Consider the following 20,302-nt stretch of genomic DNA (forward strand, 5'->3'; position numbering starts at 1 on the left):
TTGGCCATTTCCTTCTCCAGCTCATTTTACAGATGAGGAAACTGAGGCAAATAAGGTTAAATGACTTGCTCAGGCTCATCCAGCTGGTAAATGTTTAAGGCCAGATTTGAACTAGCAAAGTTGTGTCTTCCTGACTCTAATCTTGGCATTCTATCCACTGTACCACCTAGCTACCCTGACTGCCTTTCACTGCAAGCTTACCCTATCCCCAGTTAATTGAGTATCTTTCTTTTCTTTATTACTTCCTATTTATTCTGTACAGCTTCCTCAGTATGTATTTATTTACATGGCGACCCTGAGACTATAAGTTCCTTGAAGGTAGGGATTTTCATTTTTGGATTTTATGTCACCCTGGAAAAATACAGAACCACTAAAGTAGTCAGCAAAAGCAAATCTTTAATCAGGGAAGGGAGAGGTCCATAATAATTGGCTACTGTTGTGGGGTACTAAAGTTGAACCCCCTGGGGTTCGGGAAGGATACCTTTTGCAAGAATGCAAGACTCCAAAACTTAGCTTAAAAATAAAAGGAGAAATTTGTTAATTTAGAAACTAATGTTGAGAATGACCAGGAGGAGTATAGGTGGAACAGAAAGATAAAAGGCTGCTCCTTAGGAGGACAGCATGGATGGAAAAGCTGTCCACCAGATGCCATCAATTCTGAGAATTTTTTTACTCTTCACAACAGTGGAAACGTGATACTGTGTCATGGTGAGGAGGTGATTCTAGAGTGGTAAACACTCAGGCATTCAGTGGGGGGAGGGGAGGTTGGTCATCTGACCAGGGTCTTCCTGAAGACCATCATAGTTTAGGGGACATGACAGGTAGATCTTAGATACAACCTGATGGTATCAAGGCATAGCCTGGAGGTGCATCTCTCTGTCCATCAAAAGGGCAAACCAAGGAGGATCATCCTCTCAGAGTCTTATAGGAGTCATCAGATGTTTTGGGTTAGGAGTCACAAGGATAGAAGGGAACAAAGGAACTTCCCTGTTTACAGTTTGCCTGGGTTTAGGGGGTCCAATGCCCATGCCAGCCACTACGAAGATCCAAGTGCCAAATACTACACAGGGTTGGAACCCTGGGGCTCTGGGGACAAGATCTCTGGGAGAATCACCATTCAAGATGATTTCAGGATACTTAATGGGTGCTGGGAGATCCTTTATTCAGTCTAAGACAAAAGTCACTTTGGGACTTCACTTAAAGTAAGTTCCCAAGGGAAATGGGCAAACTTGGGACTTCTAGAATTCACACTGACACTTCCATGCTACTACCATAAATTGGATAAAATGGAGGGCCCAGTTTTGCTTAGATTTGTTGTTATTGTTGTGTTATCCAGTCATGTTTAACTCTTCTAGACCCTGTTTGGGATTTTCTTAGCAAAGATACTAGAGTGGTTTGCCAATTCCTTCTCCAACTGAGTTTACAGATGAGGAAACTGAGGCAAATATAGTTGTGACTTGCCCAAGGTTACACAGCTAGTAATTGTCTGAGGCCAGATGAGACCTCCTACTTCCAGAAAGATTGTGCTATCCACTGTGCCACAGAGCTGACAGAGGATACCAATATATATATATATATGTATATATATATATATATATATATATATATATATATATATATATATATATATATATATATAAAACATTTGCTCCCAGCATAGGGAGTCAAAGAATTGGTCATCAGCCTATGTAATTGAGGAAATTAAGGTATCATTCATTGAAATAGTGAATTAGGGATGATCTCACCCACTTATAGAGGTAGAAGCAATACACATGAGTTTTTTTTTTTGTCATAGTCTCTCGGTAACCGAGGATGATGATTGACTTTGTGCATTTTTGTGCACAAAGACACCTGTGCATGAGATTTAACTGGAAAAGTCGATGCACAGAGACAGTCCCACTCTCTCAGCATTGGAAGCCTGGGTCCAGTGGCACAAAAAGTCGTTACACCTGGAGACTTCCTCAGCTGCATTGGATGGCCGTGTTGTCTTTTGTGCTCCAACACGCCCTGAGCACTCCACAGTGCTTTGCTGCATCGCCATCTCAGCCGTTGAACCTTCTTGTTGGTTTCTTCCGCCTGTTCTGCCGAAGCAGTCTTCACATGCTGGGTGAGCAAAGCTCTGGTTCACCAGGGGTCTATGACCCGATGGCTACCCTCACAAGGTTTAGCTGGCCTGTCGAAGCCCTTGCCTGGGGTGTGGCCACTGCCACATGCTAGCAGCTACTGGGAGCCACAAGTGAGAGCTGGGTGTCAAGTGAGGGTCAGAGGCTGGAGAGCTGCCCTAGGAGGGCACGACAAGCCCTCCATACCAGAGATACTACCCCTCCCTGAGCACCCCATACACCCATACACACGAGTAGATGGAGATATATGACTTCAGTTGGCAGGGAGATGCCAGAACTGAAATATGAATTTAGGGATCATCCAAGTAGAGATAATAGATAGAACCATGAAAGTACATAAAATTCAGGGCAACTAGGTGGCACAGTGGATAGAGTACCATATCTGAAAATGGGAGAATTAGGGCTCAAATATGACTTCAGACACTTCCTAGCTGTGTGACCCTGAACAGGTCACTTAAACCCTATTTGCCTAGCCCTTGCCCTTTTGTCTTAGAGTTGTTACTAAGTCAGAAAGAAAGTTTTTTTAAAAATAATAATTAAAGAAAGCATATGAAATTCTCCCAGGGAGGTCTTAGACAGTGCCACAGTTATTGGGCTACATGAAGAAGATCCAGGAAAGGAACAAGAATATTGGGTAAAAGTCAGAAAAATGCATTGTCAACAGAGGTTGAGACAGAGGAGAATTTCAAGGAGAAAGGGACAATCATGATGTCAGATGTTACAGTAAAGAGACTGAAGGAAGGAAACAGTATATTAGGTTTTACAATTAGATTTGACAATTTGGTTTTTTTTTTTTTAAACCTCGCCTTCTGTCTTAGAATCAACTGTGTATTAGTTCCAATTCAATAAAGTGGTATGGGCTAGGCATTGGGGGTTAAGTGACTTGCCCAGGGTCATACAGCTAGGAAGAATCTGAGGATAGATTTGAACCTAGGACCTCCCATCTCTACTCCTGGGTTCTCAAATCCACTGAGCCACCCAGCTGCCCCAAGTTGACACCCTTGTTTTATGAAACCCCAAATTTACCTGTGTCCCATGGGAACTTGCCTTCAAGAAAAATCCCTGACCCACACCCTTGTCCCAGATTGGACAATAAACCATCAAGAACCCTGGAACAACTGGATAGGAGTGGAGATAGTCAAATCTTAAGGACTTTTTTGTCTTAATTTCTCTTTTTTAAAATTTTTTTTGGTCTTAATTTCTCTTGTATCTTGCTGCTTCCAGTTATTCTAGCCTCTGGCTACATTAACCAGTCAATAGTTACTTCCTCCTTGGTTATACTCCCTAAGGTAGAAATATAACCCCAAGTTCTTTAGTTCCTCATTGAAAATTCTCATTTATGGTGTCTTTCCAGGAGCCAGAGTTCCCCCAGTCCAGAGTAGTGACTCTGTTTGGTGCCTATGAGAGCTTTGTCTCCCTTGTTCCGATTAAAGACATTTTCTATTATAACTGCTTTGTTGATTCTGTGGTTTGTTTGTTTGTTAATAGATTATTTCCTTCATTAAAAAAACAAGGGCAGCTGGGTAACTCAATGGATTAGAGCCAGGCTTAGAGAGGGGAGGTCCTGTGTTCAAATGTGACCTCAGACACTTCCCAGCTATGTGACTGGGCAAGTGTAATGGAGAAAAGGTTTGGGAATGGTAAAGGGAACAGGATCTAGGAGAGACAGCTGATGTTTAGGGTTGGCTCAGAGAGAGGAGAGGGGGTTTGAAGATTTTGCCCCTTCTGCCTTCCCTCCTTGCTTTCCCAGATTTGCTCTTGTTCCTCTTGTCCCCCCTCCACTACTGGAGACCAAAATGGATTCTTCTTGGGAAGTTCTTGGGAGAGAACTTAATATGTTCACTCACACTTGATTCACAGCTTGGGGAAAAGATAACTACTTTAATGTCAATTAACTCAATCAGGGTAATGAATAACTGGCAGGGAGAAGAATGGGAAAGGAAAGTGGGGGAAGGGAGTCCCTTTCTCTAGCCAAAACCTTTTCCCTTTTCCCTCCCCCCTCCAGTTTGGGGGGAACTCAGGCCTTGGCAGCCTGAGCTCCCTGAGAGATAGTCAGGTTGACTCCCCCTGCGTTTGGCCCCTTGGCCACAGTTCAGACCCAGGGCAACAGGAGCTGAGGTAAAGTCTGACAGAGATTCAAAATGCCTTTTCTCGGGTTTTCTCTTCAGTGAGTCTCTTCAATTGGGAGGGAAGTGTTAGGGGGAAAGGATTTCCAGTCACAAGCAGGAAAAAGTGGGTAACCCTGAGGAGAAAGTATTCACCCCTCCCTCTTCAGCTTCTCCAAACTAAGAGAGACCAACTGCTCCTCAAGATTCCAAAGTCCTGGGGCCCCTCCCCGGTGGAGGTGATCAGATCCACACACTCTTCAGCCTGGCACTTTTCTTATGTGCCAGCCTCTGTCCCACAAGTCCCTTAACCCCCATTGCCTAGCCCTTGCCACTCTTCTGCCTTGGAACCAATAGAGAGTATTGATTCTAAGACGGAAGGTAAGTTTTTAAAAAAAAGCAACTTTTTTTCTCACAGGATTTTTGTTGTTCACTATGTAGAACCCAAGGTCAAATCAACAATGTATTAAGTGTCTGCTCTGTATTAAGTCCCCGTCAAAAAAAAAACAAAACAGACAAAGAATTTAGTTTCTAATAGAGGACATGGCAAATAAACAACTATGCACAAACAAGAAAACAAGAAATATACAGGATAAACTGGAGATAATCTCAGAGCCAAAGACTAGCATTCAGGAGGATGAGGGAAAGCTTCTTGCAAAGGTGTAGTTTTAGCTGAGACTGAAAGGAAGTCAGGGAAGCCAGAAGGAGGAGAAGTTAATATGGTGGGAGGAATTTCTGGACAGGAAAATGCAAGTTAAAATGCACAGAATCACTGGATCTGGAATGGAGTATCTTGTGAGAAGAAACAATAGAGGACAGTGTAAAGAGACAGAGAGAAAGAGAGAAGGGGAGGGGAGGAAGAGAGAGACAGACAGACAGACAGACAGAGATTCAGAATCATTTTAAGAAAACAAGTCAACAAGGATATCCAAAGAATAGCTAGATAGCTAGTGGATAGAGAGAGCCAGGTCTGTAGATAAGAGGTCCTGGATTCAAATTTGACCTTAGATACTTCCGGTGACCCTGGGCAAGTCACTTAATCCCAATTGTTTTGCCCTTACCACTTACTTGGCTGGGACCTGATACTTAGTATTGATTCTAATACAGGAGGTAAAATTTAAAAAAGAAATGAAGATATCCAGATTCTAATCCTTTCTCCACAAAGAAAAACCCACCACACCCGGAAACTACCACATATAGCTATTTACTAAATAATTGCTAACAGTTTTGTATACATGTACACTTGTACTGTGTAATGTGACAAGTCTACTTTCTGAGGCCTCTCTGACCTTATTCATATCTTGAAGCAATGGTTCATTGGGGGGATTTATCCACTTGCAGGGGAAATAATTTCCAAATCCATGGGAAGAAGAAAGCTGAGGGTTGTTTTTAATAAAAAGATTTTGCTTATATCCTGCCAAAAGATTTTTTGAGTTCCTATGGAAGAAGAAAAGTGAATATTTTTAAAACATCATTGAACCCAGAACTCCTGCCAGACCGAGTCAACAATAGGAACCAAGTGATAGTGACCAACATTTCCTGAAACAAAACAGGTCCTTGACTGAGGAACTGTTGGCAAACAAAGTGAGCCACATTTTTCCGGTAAGAGAAATTTCTCCACCTCAGATTCAAATTTCTTAACAAACATCACTGTAGAAAATTAACTATTTACTTTAAAAATTAGTTTGAGTGTTTGTGGTTTTTTAAAGTGAGTGTTGACATAATTCTGTAGGATTTTGGGGGGTGTTAAAGCCAAATTCTTTTCAAAAAAGGTTTGAATTTTAAAATATGTGTGTATAAGTATGTGTTTATACTGTACTCCCTGCTCATCTCAGGCCAGCTCCCTTCTCTCCTTTGATCTCTAGTAATATGCATTTTTTTAAACCCTTACCTTCTGTCTTAGAATCACTACTAAGTATCATGTCCAAGCCAGAAAAGGAGTAAGGGCAAGGCTATTGGGGTTAAGTGACTTGCCCAGGGTCACTAGGAAAAGTCTGAAGTCAGACTTGAATTTAGGACCTCCCATCTCCAGGTGTGGCTTTTAATCCACAGAGCCACCTAACTGCCCCTCCAAAATGCATTTTTGAAGTGCCTGCTATGAGCCAGGCACTCTGCTAAATGTCTTGTAGCAAGGAAAAACCAATTGGAAGACTAAGTCAGTCCACCAGCTCAAGGGATCAACATACTTCTCTGTTTTTTAATGTTGTTATTGCTTTTTTTTTCAATTTCACAGAGAAACAATTTTCAACCATTGCTTTCTGAAATTTTGCAGTCCAAATTCTCTTCCTCTTTCCCCTCCCCACTTTCCAGGTGGTAAATAATCTGATAGAGTTTATACCAGTACTGTCATATAATACATATTTCCATATTTCCCATGTCACTAAAGAAGGCATATATCACACAATCAAGAAAAAGTGAATAACATTTTTCATCATGAGTTGCTTGGAGTTGTCTTAGATCCTTGTGCTTCTGATCATAGTTTAGTCCTTCACAGTTGTTCATCATACAATATTTCTTTTACCATATACATTGTTCTCCTGGTTCTGCTCACTTTACTTTGCATCAGTTTATAGAAGTCTTTCCAGGTTTTTCTGAAATCATCCTGTTCATTATTTCTTATGGTATAATAATATTCTATTTCAATCAGATACCACAATTTGTTCACCCATTCTTCAACTGATAGACATCTCCTCAGTTTCAAAATTTTTGTCACTATAAAAAGAGATATGCTATAAATATTTTTGTACATACATGCCCTTTTCTTTTTTCTTTGATTTCTGGCATACAGACCTAGTAGTGCTATTGCTGGGTGAAAGGCAAAGCATCATTTGATGGCCCTTTAGGCACAGTTCCACATTGTTCTCCAGTATGATTGTATTAGTTCACAGCTCCACCAATAATGTATTAGTGTTCCAAATTTCCCATATCCTCTCTGACATGTCATTTTCCTTTTGGTTGGTCATATTAGTCCATCTAATAGGTGTGATGTGGTATCTCAGAGTTTTTTAAATTTTCATTTCTTTAATAAATTGTGATTTGGAGCATTTTTTCATATGACTATAACAGTTCTTATTTCTTCATCTGAGAACTACCAACTTTGATCATTTATCAGTTGGGATTGGCTTATATTCTTATAAATTTGAGTCAGTTCTCTCTATATCTAAGAAATGAGACCTTTGTCAGAGCCTCTTGCTATCAAGATTTCTTTGAGTCTCCCAATTCCTCATGCTTTTCATTTCTTACTGCATGAAAACGCATCACATTAAAATACTACAGTTTTTTCAACCCTTCTCCAATCCGTGGCATCCATTTTGTTTTTAGTATTTTGCTACTGCAGAAAAGGCTGCTAGAAATATATCAAGGATTTTTTTTTTCTCTGTCTTTGATCTCTTTGGGATAAATACTCTTTAGTGGTATCACTTGGTTAAAGGGTAGAAGTATTTTAGTGACTCATACTCACATATTTCTAGAATAGCTGGACCAGTTAGCAGCTCCACCAACAATATATTAATACACCTGTCTTCTCTTCCCTTCTTGGCATTGCTGATTTGTCTTTGACATTTTCCTTGGATCGAGGTGAATCCTTAGAGTGGTTTCCCATAGGGCTGATTTGGAGCATTTGGATATTGTTGTTAATCATCTTCATTTCTTCTCCAATTGTTCCTATCAAATTGTTTGACCAATAATCTGTATGGGAGATTACCATTTTTGAGGAAGGAGCAAAACAAGTAGGGAAGTGGAATAGTTGCTAAATAATACAGAGAGAATGAAAAGATGGTAAGATTTAGAACCAGAGAGGTTATCTGACCCAACTAATTTCTGAATGAATCCTTGTTTTGAAGTTTTTTTTTGTTGGCCAGAAATTTCTCTCTCCTCTTCAACGCCTCCCCCCAAAGGGATTTAAACCCATCTCAGTCAGAACTGAGGTAGTCATAACAGTGTGGGCCTTGGTAATCCCTCAGGGTCCCTTCTGTGCTAGATTCTGTTGAGATCTGTGACTTTTCTTGAATTCAAGGGGCATGCCCAACGCCCTCTGTTTGCAGGGAGGTCGAATCTACAGCGTATTGCATCACTCTAATTGTTTGGGGAGTCCAGTTTTTGCTAAGCCTTTTCTGCTTTTTCCTCTCTGTGGCTCCACCAAAAATGTTAGCTAGAAGCACTACTAACATCAGCACTGGAGAAGCCCGAGATGAATGAAAGACAGTCAGGGTAGGGGTGGGAGGGAAGAGTTGTCTCGCCCTCCAAAGTTCGGAGGCGGGGCTGGTTCCTCGGGCTGGGAATCTCTTCTGGGTTAGAGCAATAATTGCAGTTTGAGTCATGGAGTCGAAGCCCGGCCAGATGCGGGACTTGGCCCAGGAACCGCGCTCATCAGACCCGAGTGCTGGCTGAATGGGTCGGATTTCCGCAGTTGTGAAAGAGGGCGCTTAGGGATAGGAGAGGGTGGAGATAAAGCCCTGGTCTCCCCACCCACCCTTCTTTCCCTTAGTCAGCCCAGTACCAGTAAGCAGCAGTGAGGGAATAGGGGTTCCCAGGCGCTTCGGGGCCATGGCTTGGGCGCCGGTGGACGGCAGGAGCAGCCCCTGGGAGCCCGCAGCCTTCCCCGCGAGTCTGCCTCTGTTTGACCTACCCCCTTCCCTTCTGGGAGCCTTCTGTTCTATTCTGGACAGCTGCGACGGAGTGCTGGGCTGGCGCGGACTAGGTGAGTGCTGCTGCGCTCCCGCTAGTGGGGAGCTGGGGCCAGCGGGGGAAGCAGGGGCGTCTCCACGGCTTTTGAGGGGAAGTAAGTGGCTTGGCGGAGGCTGAGCTCTCTCTCCAGTCTGCGCCACGGGCTCAGAAGAAAGTGCAAGTGATGGGGAGGGCTGTTACCAAAAGCACACCCTCCTCTTGCGCTTTGAAAGACGTCTAAGTACTTCCAAGGAGAATTAACACTTTCCCTTTGGTGGAAGGCGCACTTTCTAGCTCTCTTGCCTTGTCTTACCCCGTCAAAAAAAAGGGAATGACATTTTAAATCGGAAGAGACGATGTCCTCAAAATGTTATTTTCCATTTACTAGCATTCGTGGGTCCACAGTTACTCATTTGCATTTCTTTACTTTGCCCTTTAAAGTTTCCAGTGTTACCCAACTCGTCCAAGTTAAATTTCTTTAGCGATTTCAAATATGTTCAACTTTATAATTGTATGTTTGTGTATATATGGAATCCATATTGCTTTTCAGTCGTGTCAGACCCTCTGTGACCCCCTGGACCACAACACATGAGGCTTTTCTATTTTCCACTCTCTCTCCAAGTCTGTCCAAGTTCAGATTCGTTGTTTCCGTGACCCCAAGGATCCATCTCATCCTCTGCCGTCTCCTCCCTTTGCCTTCAATCTTTCCCAACATCGGGTTTTTCCTAATGAGTCCTGTCTCCTCATTATCTGGTCAGAGTATTTAAGCTTCAGCTTCAGTATTTGACCTTCCAGAGAATGGTCTGAATTTATTTCCCGAAGTCTTGATTGCTTTGATCTCCTTGCTGGCCAAGGGGAACTCGCAAAAGTCTTCTCCAGCATGCAACGGAAAAGCGCTGAGCTTTCCTGAGAGTCTAAGCACTGACTGGACCTTTGTTGGCAGGATGATGCCTTTGCTTTTTAGTGGGCTCTCCAGATGTGCCGTGGCTTTTCTTCCAAGGACCAAGAGTTGTTTAATTGATAGTGTGTGTTTTATAATGTACATTGTAATTGTATATTTGAATATGCCTTCTAATCATAATGTATGTAGGCTTTCAACATTCTTAAATTTATTTTCCTCAGCTACTAAATGTTTAATTTGCCTTGATATAGGAAAAAGAGCACGGGGCTTGCAATTAGGGGACAGAGGTTCAAAGACCTACTCTGCTGCTTATTAGTTATATGACTGGTCAAATAATTAAAGCTCTCTACGTCTTAGTTTCCTCATCTGGAAGAGGAAGGGGCTGAACTAGATAGCCTCTAAAGCAGTGATGGTGAACTGAACCTTTTAGAGGGCCAGGTGATGTGAGAAATGTTCTCAGGAATCTGTAGAGAGGCAGAGGGGAACAGCCTGGCCCTAAGTCCCTCTGGCTTTCCCTTAACTCTGGCAAACACTGTGCTGGTGCAACAGCACTCACAAAGGGCTCTGGCACACATGCCATAGGTTCACCACCACAACTCTCAGATGTCTTTAGCCTTGGAACCTATGATCTCAGGTTAGAATGAAGGCTTCAGACTATAGCTTTTCAGTCTTATTAATTTATCTTTTTATTCTTTGCCTTTGAAAAGAATGTGGAAAGTTGAATAATTACCTGAATGTGTAGATTTGTTAATGTGGATAATATAGGTGAAAAAAATATTTTTTCCCTTAATAGCATTTTCCCCTCTACAAATGTCCCTTCTTTATGTAGATAGTCATTGTGTCTCCAGTTTATATAGTTTAAAAGTAAATGTATGTAAAGATGTATACATTTGAATTATCTAAAATAATACCTAAAAAATTATATACAGAGGAGTCATAGGAAAAGGTGCCTTGTTGTTAAAAGAAACATAAATTTTGGGTTCCCTAGTAAAAATCTCAGACAAAGCTCTTTTGTTTTTTTCCAAAGCAGAGACATTTCCAGTGGAATGGGGAATTTTCTTTTCTTTCTTGGTTTATACCTTCTTCCTATAGTGCAGAGTGGCTTAAACAATATTTCTACCTAAGGATTCATTTATGAACACTTCAGAGGATTTGTGCTTTCACCTTTAGGAAGAATGCCAGTATAAATACAGGTTGAAGTTGGTCCCCACCATACTTTAACAAGTGATCTTTGTGGGTTGATGTGTCCAAATTTATTTTTCTCTTTGTGGCCAAATTTTCAGTAATGAACATCTCTGAACTTGACCAGTCTAGTCCTCAGATAACACATCCTGACCTGTATTCAAAGTCTTTTCAGTTTAGTGGGATGTATCAAAACTTATACTTCTCTAGTATCACCATTATGCCACCATGAAGTATCGGAGGAGAACTTCTATAGGGATATCCTGGAACTAGCTTATATCAGCTCTTAAGATAAGAGACTATTGTTAAATTTCCAGCATGAACATTTACATTTCAGGAATCAATAAACTTACAAATCTGGACTTCTTGACTTATTGTTTTATTGATTGTCTAGACTTAAAGTGATGGAGAAAATAATGCAGATTAAGTTTTAAAGTGTATCATGCATTTATTTTTTCCTTTGAAAAGCCAGTTGTCAAACATTTATCAACATACTTTTGAGCTCTGAGAAGCAGAGAGCTTATAAAATTACAGGGTTTAAGAGCAGCAAAAAAAATTGTAGAGATTGTGTAGCTCAATTTTGCAGACAAAGAAACTGACAGCCTTAGAAGTAAAGTGGCTAGTTAGCTGGCAGCAAACTAGGACTAATCCTCAGGCTTCACTATTCTTTGTTTTATATTCTCTGCTCTATCCCCATTCACTATCCTCCCTTTCTTAGATATAAACATCTTTTATCTTAATGAGCAGTTTAATATGTAGCATTCCTTTTGGAATGACTCTCCCATGTACATTTGGTGATTGGGTCCCCAAGGGAGCAAACTATCCTCAAGGTATTCTGTGGATCTGTACTCTTGAAACTATTGTTCATGAACCCCCATCAGTGTACTTAACCTCCAAAAGCCAGACAATAGCTCAAAGCAAAGGCATTAGCAGAGGCATTCACTGAGTTGGCATCAGAAGAAGAATAATGACACATAATGACAAATAGTAATTCTCCTAAAAGCCTAGAGTGTACTCTCCCACAACTACACATGGAGTCAGCAAGAAGAGTAGAAATGTACTTCCATTATCATATAGTCAAGGAAACTCAAGTCATCTCAGGATCCTTTCTTTTCTTGTGGTTTCTTCACATTACTTTCCATGGACACAGCAATACTGCTGGAAAGTTTACTTGGCTGACTTCATGGGTCTGCACCTTTCTCTAGTTCTACTCCTAACTGCCAGGGCTAATTTATTCTTTTACAAGTTTTTTTATTCTTTAATTTTTTTTTCCTAATTCATTCTTGAATCCACAATGCTGGGTTTTTTGGTTGTTTTTTTTGCTACTGAGTGTAGAGGTGGGAATCAGCCCTCCTGTGAGTAAGGAATGATTTTCTTTTCCTTATTCTTTTCCTAATAAATTTGTTTTAAGTTTTTAAAGGACCACTAAGAGTGGCTGAGCCTTTGGCCAACCAGCAAGTAGCTGCCTTGTAATTCCCTCCTTATTACCTCTTACTGCCTTCCCTGGTTTCCATTAAATCCCAATTAAAATCTTTCTTTTATAAGAAGCTTTTCCCAACCCCTCTTGGTTTCAGTGCCCTTTCTCTCTCATTTCCTATTTACCTTATGCATAATTTATTCTTATTTGTATTTATATTTTTTTCTTGTCTCTCCTTTTAGATTATGAGCTCCTTGAAGACTGAGATTGTCTTTTGCTTCTCTTTATATCCCCAGCATTTTACAAAGTCCTTTGGCAAATTGTAGACACTAAGAATATGTTTACTGACTAATTCCATCGAACTTACCTGAGCAACTTCATATTTCATTTATAATTTTAAAATCTCTTTGACTCTCCTTGACGTTCTGTGATTTCATCAACTGGCCTGGGGGGGGGGGGGGGGAGAGTCAGTTGATTGATTCCATTTTCCTCAGGAGAATAAGTTAGTTGAATGATTCATTTCATACATTTGAATTAATTCTCTTGGTTTTGGTGGTTGAAGCACTGGAAAGATATGCTTTCCAGTAACTGAAGAAGAATTAGTTTTGTTCTACTTGACCCTAAATGGTCTAACTTGGACCAATAAGGGGAAGTTGCAAATAGGTAAGTTGGGGCTTAATGAGAAGGTACTTTTCCTAAGAAGTAGAATGAATTTCCTAAGGATATGGTGAAATCAGCCTCAATGGAGGTCTTTAAACAATAATTGAATAACCTCTTGTTTAGCATAAGAAGATATTTTTGTTCAGTTATAGGTTGGACTTCTGAGTATTCTTCCAACTTTGACATTCTGTGATTCTGCACTCTGCCCAACTCCATCTAATTCATAGCAGAGAAGAGGTAGACTGTGAGACTTGGGCTCTAATATCCTTGGGACCCAGTGCCTTGAAGGCATATTTCTGAAAGTCAAAAGCACATCTGTGTTTAAGTTAATTTTTAAAAAATATAATTTAATTTTTATTTATTATTTATTTTGAATTATTATGACCCCCATCTTCCTCCCTTCCCTTGGTACATCTCCTTGAGTGTACTAATGAATGCAAAAAGAAATGGTTATTGCTGTGTACTACTGGTCTTTCTGGCCATTTTGTGAAAAACTTCTTTTAGTTCCCAAATATTATCTAAAATAAAAAAAAAAAACGAGTAGTATTTTTATTATAACCACTCCCAGAGTTCTAGCAAAACATAAATGACCATTTCCTGGAATTTCCTGGAAATGTTGCAAAGCTTCTTCCTATCAAGTTTTGGGTAGGATCAGATAGATAACTTCTGAGGTCCCTCTACCTTGACAATTGTGCAATTTTGTGTAGATAGAGGAGGTTAGAGATAATGCATTTCAAAGATAAGTTGAAAAATATGTCCTGCTAAATAGCCTGATGAGTTTCTGTTTTAGTGGCTATCTTGTATGGAGACCTAAGAGGTATGTTAAGTTGAAGCCCCTCATTTTACAGACAAAAAAAAAATTGAAGACAAGAGAACTCCAGTGATCTGCCTAAGGTCCCAAAGTAGCAAGTAGTAGAAAAGGGATTTTAATTTGAATTTTTCTACTCCAAATCCAGTCAAGTTTTGATTATGTCCTATTGTTGTCTTCAAATTTTGGGAGCATTGTCACACAAAAAAGAGGAACTAGGCTTTGTGCTTTGCTCCACTGGAAAGAAATTGGTAGAGGTTGGAGAGACAGAATTTCTCTTAACATTATGAAAAAATTTTCACAAAAAATGCTAAGGGTTGTCTCTGAAGAATGCAAGTTCTTTTTCTGTGACAGTTCAAAGTGTACCACATTTCTAATTGGGGTCAACTTCCTTAGGATTAAAGTATGATAGTAACAAAATCTCTCTGGCTCGTGGGGTATGGATCCTCTCTGAACCCCTTTCCCTTTTCTGGAAACAAGCATATCTCATTCTGGAAATTCTGTGTCTCATGCTTGTACAGACAGAACCTTGACTACCATTTCCTAGAGTTTCATTACCTAGGATATCAGTAATGGGAAACTAATAACAAGTTCTTGAGCAAGAATCAGCCCTCTCTTAATAAAACACATGGTCTTGCCTACCTCAATGATTTCCTTGTCTCAGAAGCAAGAAAGCTCCCAGACACCCTATACATTGGTTAAAAGAAGACAGAAGAGCATAGAGCTGTGTGTGCCAGGTCTGAGGGCAGCCTATCACAAGAATGTTGCTGATTCCCTCATACCAAACACCCTCATGAGTTAGGGTCAGAATACCTGCCTAGGTATCCTACAAAGATCCTTCTTTGTATTATTACCCCCATCTCCATTCCCATTCACCACTAAGTCTTTGAACCTCACTTTGAGTGTATGAATGAATGCAGGAAGAACGGGCTATTGCTTTGTATGTTATTGGTCTGTCTGGCCATTTTGTGAAAAGCCTTTTTCAGTTCCTAAATGTAAATAACCAACTGGAATGCCATCACTAAAAATATTTAAATAGAGGTTGGAAGGGGCAGCTGAGTAGCTCAGTGGATTGAGAGACAGGTCTAGAAATGGGAGGTCCTAGGTTCAAATCTGGCCTCAGACACTTCCCAGCTGTGTGACCCTGAGCAAGTCACTTAATCCCCATTGCCTAGTGTGATATGGAAATCACTTTAAAAGACTGATATATATTAAATTAAGGTCGCCAAGGAATTCAGCTATGTAATTCCTAAATGAAAACTCAAGTCAGCTGTCAACCTTTTTTATGGTATTTCAATTACAAACAGGAGGAAGAAAAGTATTAGAGGGAGAGGGGGAGAGAGAGAGAGAGAGAGAGAGAGAGAGAGAGAGAGAGAGAGAGAGAGAGAGAGAGAGAGAGAGAGAGAGAGAGAGAGAGAGAGAGAGAGAGAGAGAGAGAGAGAGAGAAAGGGAGAAAAGGAAATAGGGCTTAAATACCCACTCTGCTTAGGCTGAGTCAAAGGCCCAAGGCCCTGGATAGCCGAGGCAAAGAAAAGAGATCAGTCCCTATCACTCACGTGACCAAAATGGAGAAACAGTCTGTGGGCTCCTCCACGCCAAGCACTAGGCTCCAACAACCTTTTTCCCTCCACACAGGAAGTCACGAGAACTCCTGAGCTGTCCTCTACCTCACTTCCTGTGTCTCACATGTGCCAATGGTGGCTCTAGCTTGAACTAGGACTGCCCAGAGGTCTGTCCTTTTTGCACATGTCTGTTGAAGGCCATATTTTCAAATAATTAAATCTTGAGTTTTGCTGCAGCCCTTCCTAATCTTGTTACCCTGAGTAGGGTGGAGATTGTAGTTTCCAAGACCTGATTCTGTTATTCCAAATATCTCTATTGTTATTGATCAGGAAATAGCTAAATCTGATCTTCTAAAGAATGGTCTGAATAGGCTTGAGTAGTTTTGAAATTCACAATCCCCCCTGAGGCCCAAGGAAAACTAATCTCTCCAAAGGGTCTTGTAAACATACCAGCTATGAAATTATAATAGTTAGAGATAAGGGAAAAATAGGAGAGATAGAGAGAGAGAGACAGCAAAACCAATGTTTTGCTGGGCACATTGACAAAAGCCAATTAGGGGGCAGTCCCCTTTGGCAGAAGAGTGTACATTCAAAACAAATTCAATCAACCTTCAGTTCAAGCAACCACACCCCAAGTTTCATTCTTGATCTTGATGTAATGTAGGTTTTCTGGCATCTTTTTGCAACAGTTCATTCTCTGGATTTAGGTGTTAGCAAGCTTCTTCCTTGAAAATCTTTCTCAAACAAACAAAAAAAACTTTTCAAAATCTTGGATTTTTATTAAAATACAATCCCCCCTGAAGTGGGTGTTAAAAAAATCCAGTTCAGCTCAGGATGCATTGTTGAGTTATGGGGTTGTATGACTCAGTTATTAAAAGAATTCAAAAACAAAACAAAAATATATAAAGGGAAAAATATGGAAGAAAGTTAAACTTTTGGGAGAAAGGGAAGAAAAACATTTCAAAATCAGAATCAAAATAGCAAAATCTATGTATAAAATATTGAGTAAACAAGAATAACTTCATAATGGACCCTTGTAAAGGTCCAATTTAAAGTAATTTCTATCCCACAAGTCTGTAGGACAGAATGCAGTAATATTTCACTTACTCATTTGCAGCCAAGACTACAGGAAGTTGTCATATTATAAGAAGGAAAGGAACTAGAATTCTATTTTGATAGGGAAGAGTAGTTTTGAAATTCACACTAGCCCTAAGCATTCTTCTGCCTTGGAAGAATACACAGTATTGATTCCAATATGGAAGGTAAGGGTTTTAAAAAAAAATAAACAAACAAATAAATAAATAAATAGAGGTTGGATGATTACTTTGGGGGAATGTAGTAGAGAGGTTCCTCTTTATCTACCTTATTGCACAAGATAATCTTTGAGATTGTAAGGGGCAGACCATACAGAGGGATAGTCCCACCTCTGAGAGGATACTGAGATACCAAAGAAAGAGGGGCAGTTCAAGCCAGCATAACTATAAATAGGTTTTACTGGGGAGAGACTACTCATGAGGCATTCTTGGGTGGCATCAGGACAAAATGGTGGATCCTTGCCCCACACTTAGGTCAGACCAGATATTACATAGAAACAAAACAGGAAAGGCTTAGTCCCAAGAGATGGTCCATGGTCATAAGGGCAGTTATCTGAATTTTTCCATGGGAGCTGTTTTACAGTTTACAGTAATCATGATGCCATAGGTCACGTTTTCAGACTTTTGTTCCCAGCATTCAGAGATCCCTTCTAGTTCCCTATTCCTGGAACCAACACAATTTGCCCCTGGCTTCCCTCTCCTGACAGCTTGCTCCACTGTTTGGTAGCCCCATAAGAAAGTAAGATAACCTACCTTGATTCAGTAGCAAGTCCTCTTTTTCAGCTATTCTGCATCTGCCAGTAGAAGCCAAGATCAAGGGCCCCTACATTCTTTCATACCTGCCTCTCCTAAAGAGAGAAGGGGAAGGAGAGAAGCTGGCATTCCAGGAAAATCAAACTTGGCCAGGAGGGGAAAAGGTGGAGAGGAGTCTGGGAGTTTAAGGAGAAAAATATGCATGAGGTTCGCTGACCCTTAATACTCAGGAGGGTTTAGGACCTGAGGGGAGAATGAAGACATTATTAGAGGAAAATACAATCATAATTGAAATAAAGCTGATCTTTTGCATTTTGGATGATGGATATACCAAGACAGTGTTCACAGAAGTAAACTATACAGAGGAAGTCTTTCTCTAGACCTTTGAATTGTCATTTGGATGCCAAATCCTATTTATCCGTAATAGCATTTGGTTTTAAAAGTCCTTTACTGCTTTTTGGGGGTGCTAGTGTGGAGGTATGCTAGATTTATGATTTAATCAACATAAGGAACTATTGGATTGGAAAATCCTTCTACCCAAGGGGATTGCTGAATTGTCTGTAACATATGGTCTTAAGGAATTGCCTTGGTGAATTTAGAGGCTAAGCGATTTGGGCACAATGATCCCATAATAAATGTCAGAGGCAAGATTCGAACACACATGTTCCTGGCTCTAAGGCAGACCCTCATGTTACACCATCTCTCAAGTCTTCATCACACTCTGTTGTTATGGCAGTTATGTGGTCTAGAGTCAAGACTCTTCTTCATGAGTTCAAATCTGGCCTCTGACACTTATCAGCTATACAACTGTGGGTAAGTCACTTAACCCTGTTTGTTTCACTTACATCATCTGTAAAAAGAGCTGGAGAAGGAAATAGCAAATCTCTCTGGTATCTTTGCCAAGAACACCCCAAATGGGGTCATTAGAGTCAGATACAACTGAACAACAACAAAAAGAGTCCGATAATCTAGTTTCAAACTCCTCTTTTGGTACTACCTGTGTGATCTTGGGCAAATAGTTTAACTTCCTTGGGAATTAGTTTCCTTATCTGAAAAATGAAGACAGACTAGATCTCAAGTGTCAAACAAGAAGCCCGCAGGAGGCACTCCCATGTGTGACCCAAACCAGATTAAAATAGATTTAAGAAAATAACAAAAGTACAATCAAACATAGAGAATATTAGGATGTGTTTTTCTAAGTCAATACGCAGCCCGCTCAGGATAGCTCACAGTTCCTTATGTCCAATTTAGTGGACTCCATTTCTATTTGAATTTTACTACGCTAAATGACTTCAAAGGTACCTTCCGGCTTGTAATCTATGATCCTATCATCTTCAAAGCAATGTACAAAAGTGAACCCTCTAATCAGTCTTGTGAAATAGTCCTTTACCCAGAGGAAATGACAAAAGGTATCCTTTTGGTGGCAACTCTGGTGAAATTGGAAACTACAAATAAGAAAATTAGAGATGTAATTTAAGTTTCTTCTTCAATATAGAGCGATTGTTAAGCGATTTCATCAGTACTATGAAATCTAACCTTTGACATTGATTAGCTTTGTGTTCTTAGACAAGTAATTTAACCCCATTTTCTGCTTCTGTAAAATGAGGATTATAATAATAGCACCTACCTTGCAAGGTGGCTATGAAGAGCAGTGAGATACCATTTGTAAAGCATTTAGGAGTGCTGGCATACTTAATAAATATTTCCTCCTCTGCCCCCCCACCCCACTTAAGAATTTCTACTTCAGTTACCCATAAAGCTAAGGAGAAAAGAGTTTTCTTGAATACTTTGACCTATGTATAAGGGAAATAATCCCTCCCCATCACAGTCGATGTGGTCACAGAGACAATGAAAGTCATTCCAATATATATTCTTTAAAAATTCTTATCTTTTGCTTGGATTCAATATTCAATACCAAGTATTGATTCCAAGGCAGAAGAGCAGCAAGCACTTAGGCAATTGGGGTTAAGTGACTTGCCCAGGGTCGCACAGCTAGGAAGTATCTGAGGTTAGATTTGAATCCAGATCCTTCATATTCCATGCCTGGCACTCTATCCACTGTGCTCCATAGCTTCCCAATAATCAAAATGTATTAGGGAGTTGTTAAGGAGTTTTCCTATAGCCCTACAATAATGTGAGAATAAGTAGTTAATCCACTTGAGTGGATTATAAAGTTTGGTCCTTGAGTTGTTTTTTAGGTGTGTCCAATTCTTCATTACCCTATTTGGAGTTTTCTTGGCAAAGTTACTCAAATGGTTTGCCATTTCCTTCTCTAGCTCATTTTATAAATGAGAAAACTGAGGTAAAATAGGGTTTAAGAGACTTGCCCAGGGTCACCCAGCTGACAAGTGTCAGAGGCTGGATTTGAATTCAAGGAGTGGAATCTTACTGACTCCAGGCTCAACACTCTAAACCACTTCAGCATCTACCTACCCATTAGAACCTTGATCATTTGATAAAGGCAACTGACACCAGAGAAAATATCTTAAAGAATTAGCAAATACTTAAAGAGAATCACTTACACTCTTTAGGCTTCTATATAAAAACAACAAATCATTCAGCATTTGGGAAGTCTAGGCTCAGGTGTGCTTTGTGGAAGACCCTGGGAACTTTATATTTCAGCCCACCTTTTCCAATTTAATCAGTGCATACCACCAGGAGTAGAGACTTGTACTAAAAAATAGAAACACACAGTCCCCCAAAGGGAAGAGCATGACCTTTTCTGGTTGAGAGTGGGGTCAACAATGGACTCAAGAAAGGACCCAACCTGTGAGCCCAACAGAGGCTAGGCATGTAACCTAGGGAGAGAAAGGATTTCCAGGCTGTATGAGAATAGCTGTCATTCTGTAGTAATAGGAGTTGAGAATTACTTTGCCATTTGTCTTTCCTACAATTGTACCTTGCTGCCATTGCACTCGAAGTTTGAACCACTTTTTCTAAAGATACTCTTGATATTTGTGGAACAATTACAAATATGTATACTTACATATATATAAATATAAAAATTACTTTCTTGTGTCAGTCGAGTAAAT

The 20,302-nt window shown here is 40.2% G+C and overlaps 1 protein-coding gene across 1 annotated transcript in view; it reads left to right on the forward strand.

The window, feature by feature from the left end:
• Positions 1 to 7,330: 7,330 nt before the first annotated feature.
• IRAK3 (interleukin 1 receptor associated kinase 3) overlaps positions 7,331 to 20,302 on the forward strand; it is a 108,058-nt gene continuing 95,086 nt past the window's right edge. The window contains exon 1 of the mRNA XM_056798412.1: positions 7,331 to 8,927. Within this exon, the coding sequence (XP_056654390.1) occupies positions 8,774 to 8,927 (154 nt within the window). The 5' untranslated portion in view covers positions 7,331 to 8,773. The remainder of the gene's footprint in view (positions 8,928 to 20,302) is intronic.

The sequence above is a fragment of the Monodelphis domestica genome, chromosome 5, assembly GCF_027887165.1.
Source record: "Monodelphis domestica isolate mMonDom1 chromosome 5, mMonDom1.pri, whole genome shotgun sequence".
NCBI classification, from domain to species: domain Eukaryota; kingdom Metazoa; phylum Chordata; class Mammalia; order Didelphimorphia; family Didelphidae; genus Monodelphis; species Monodelphis domestica.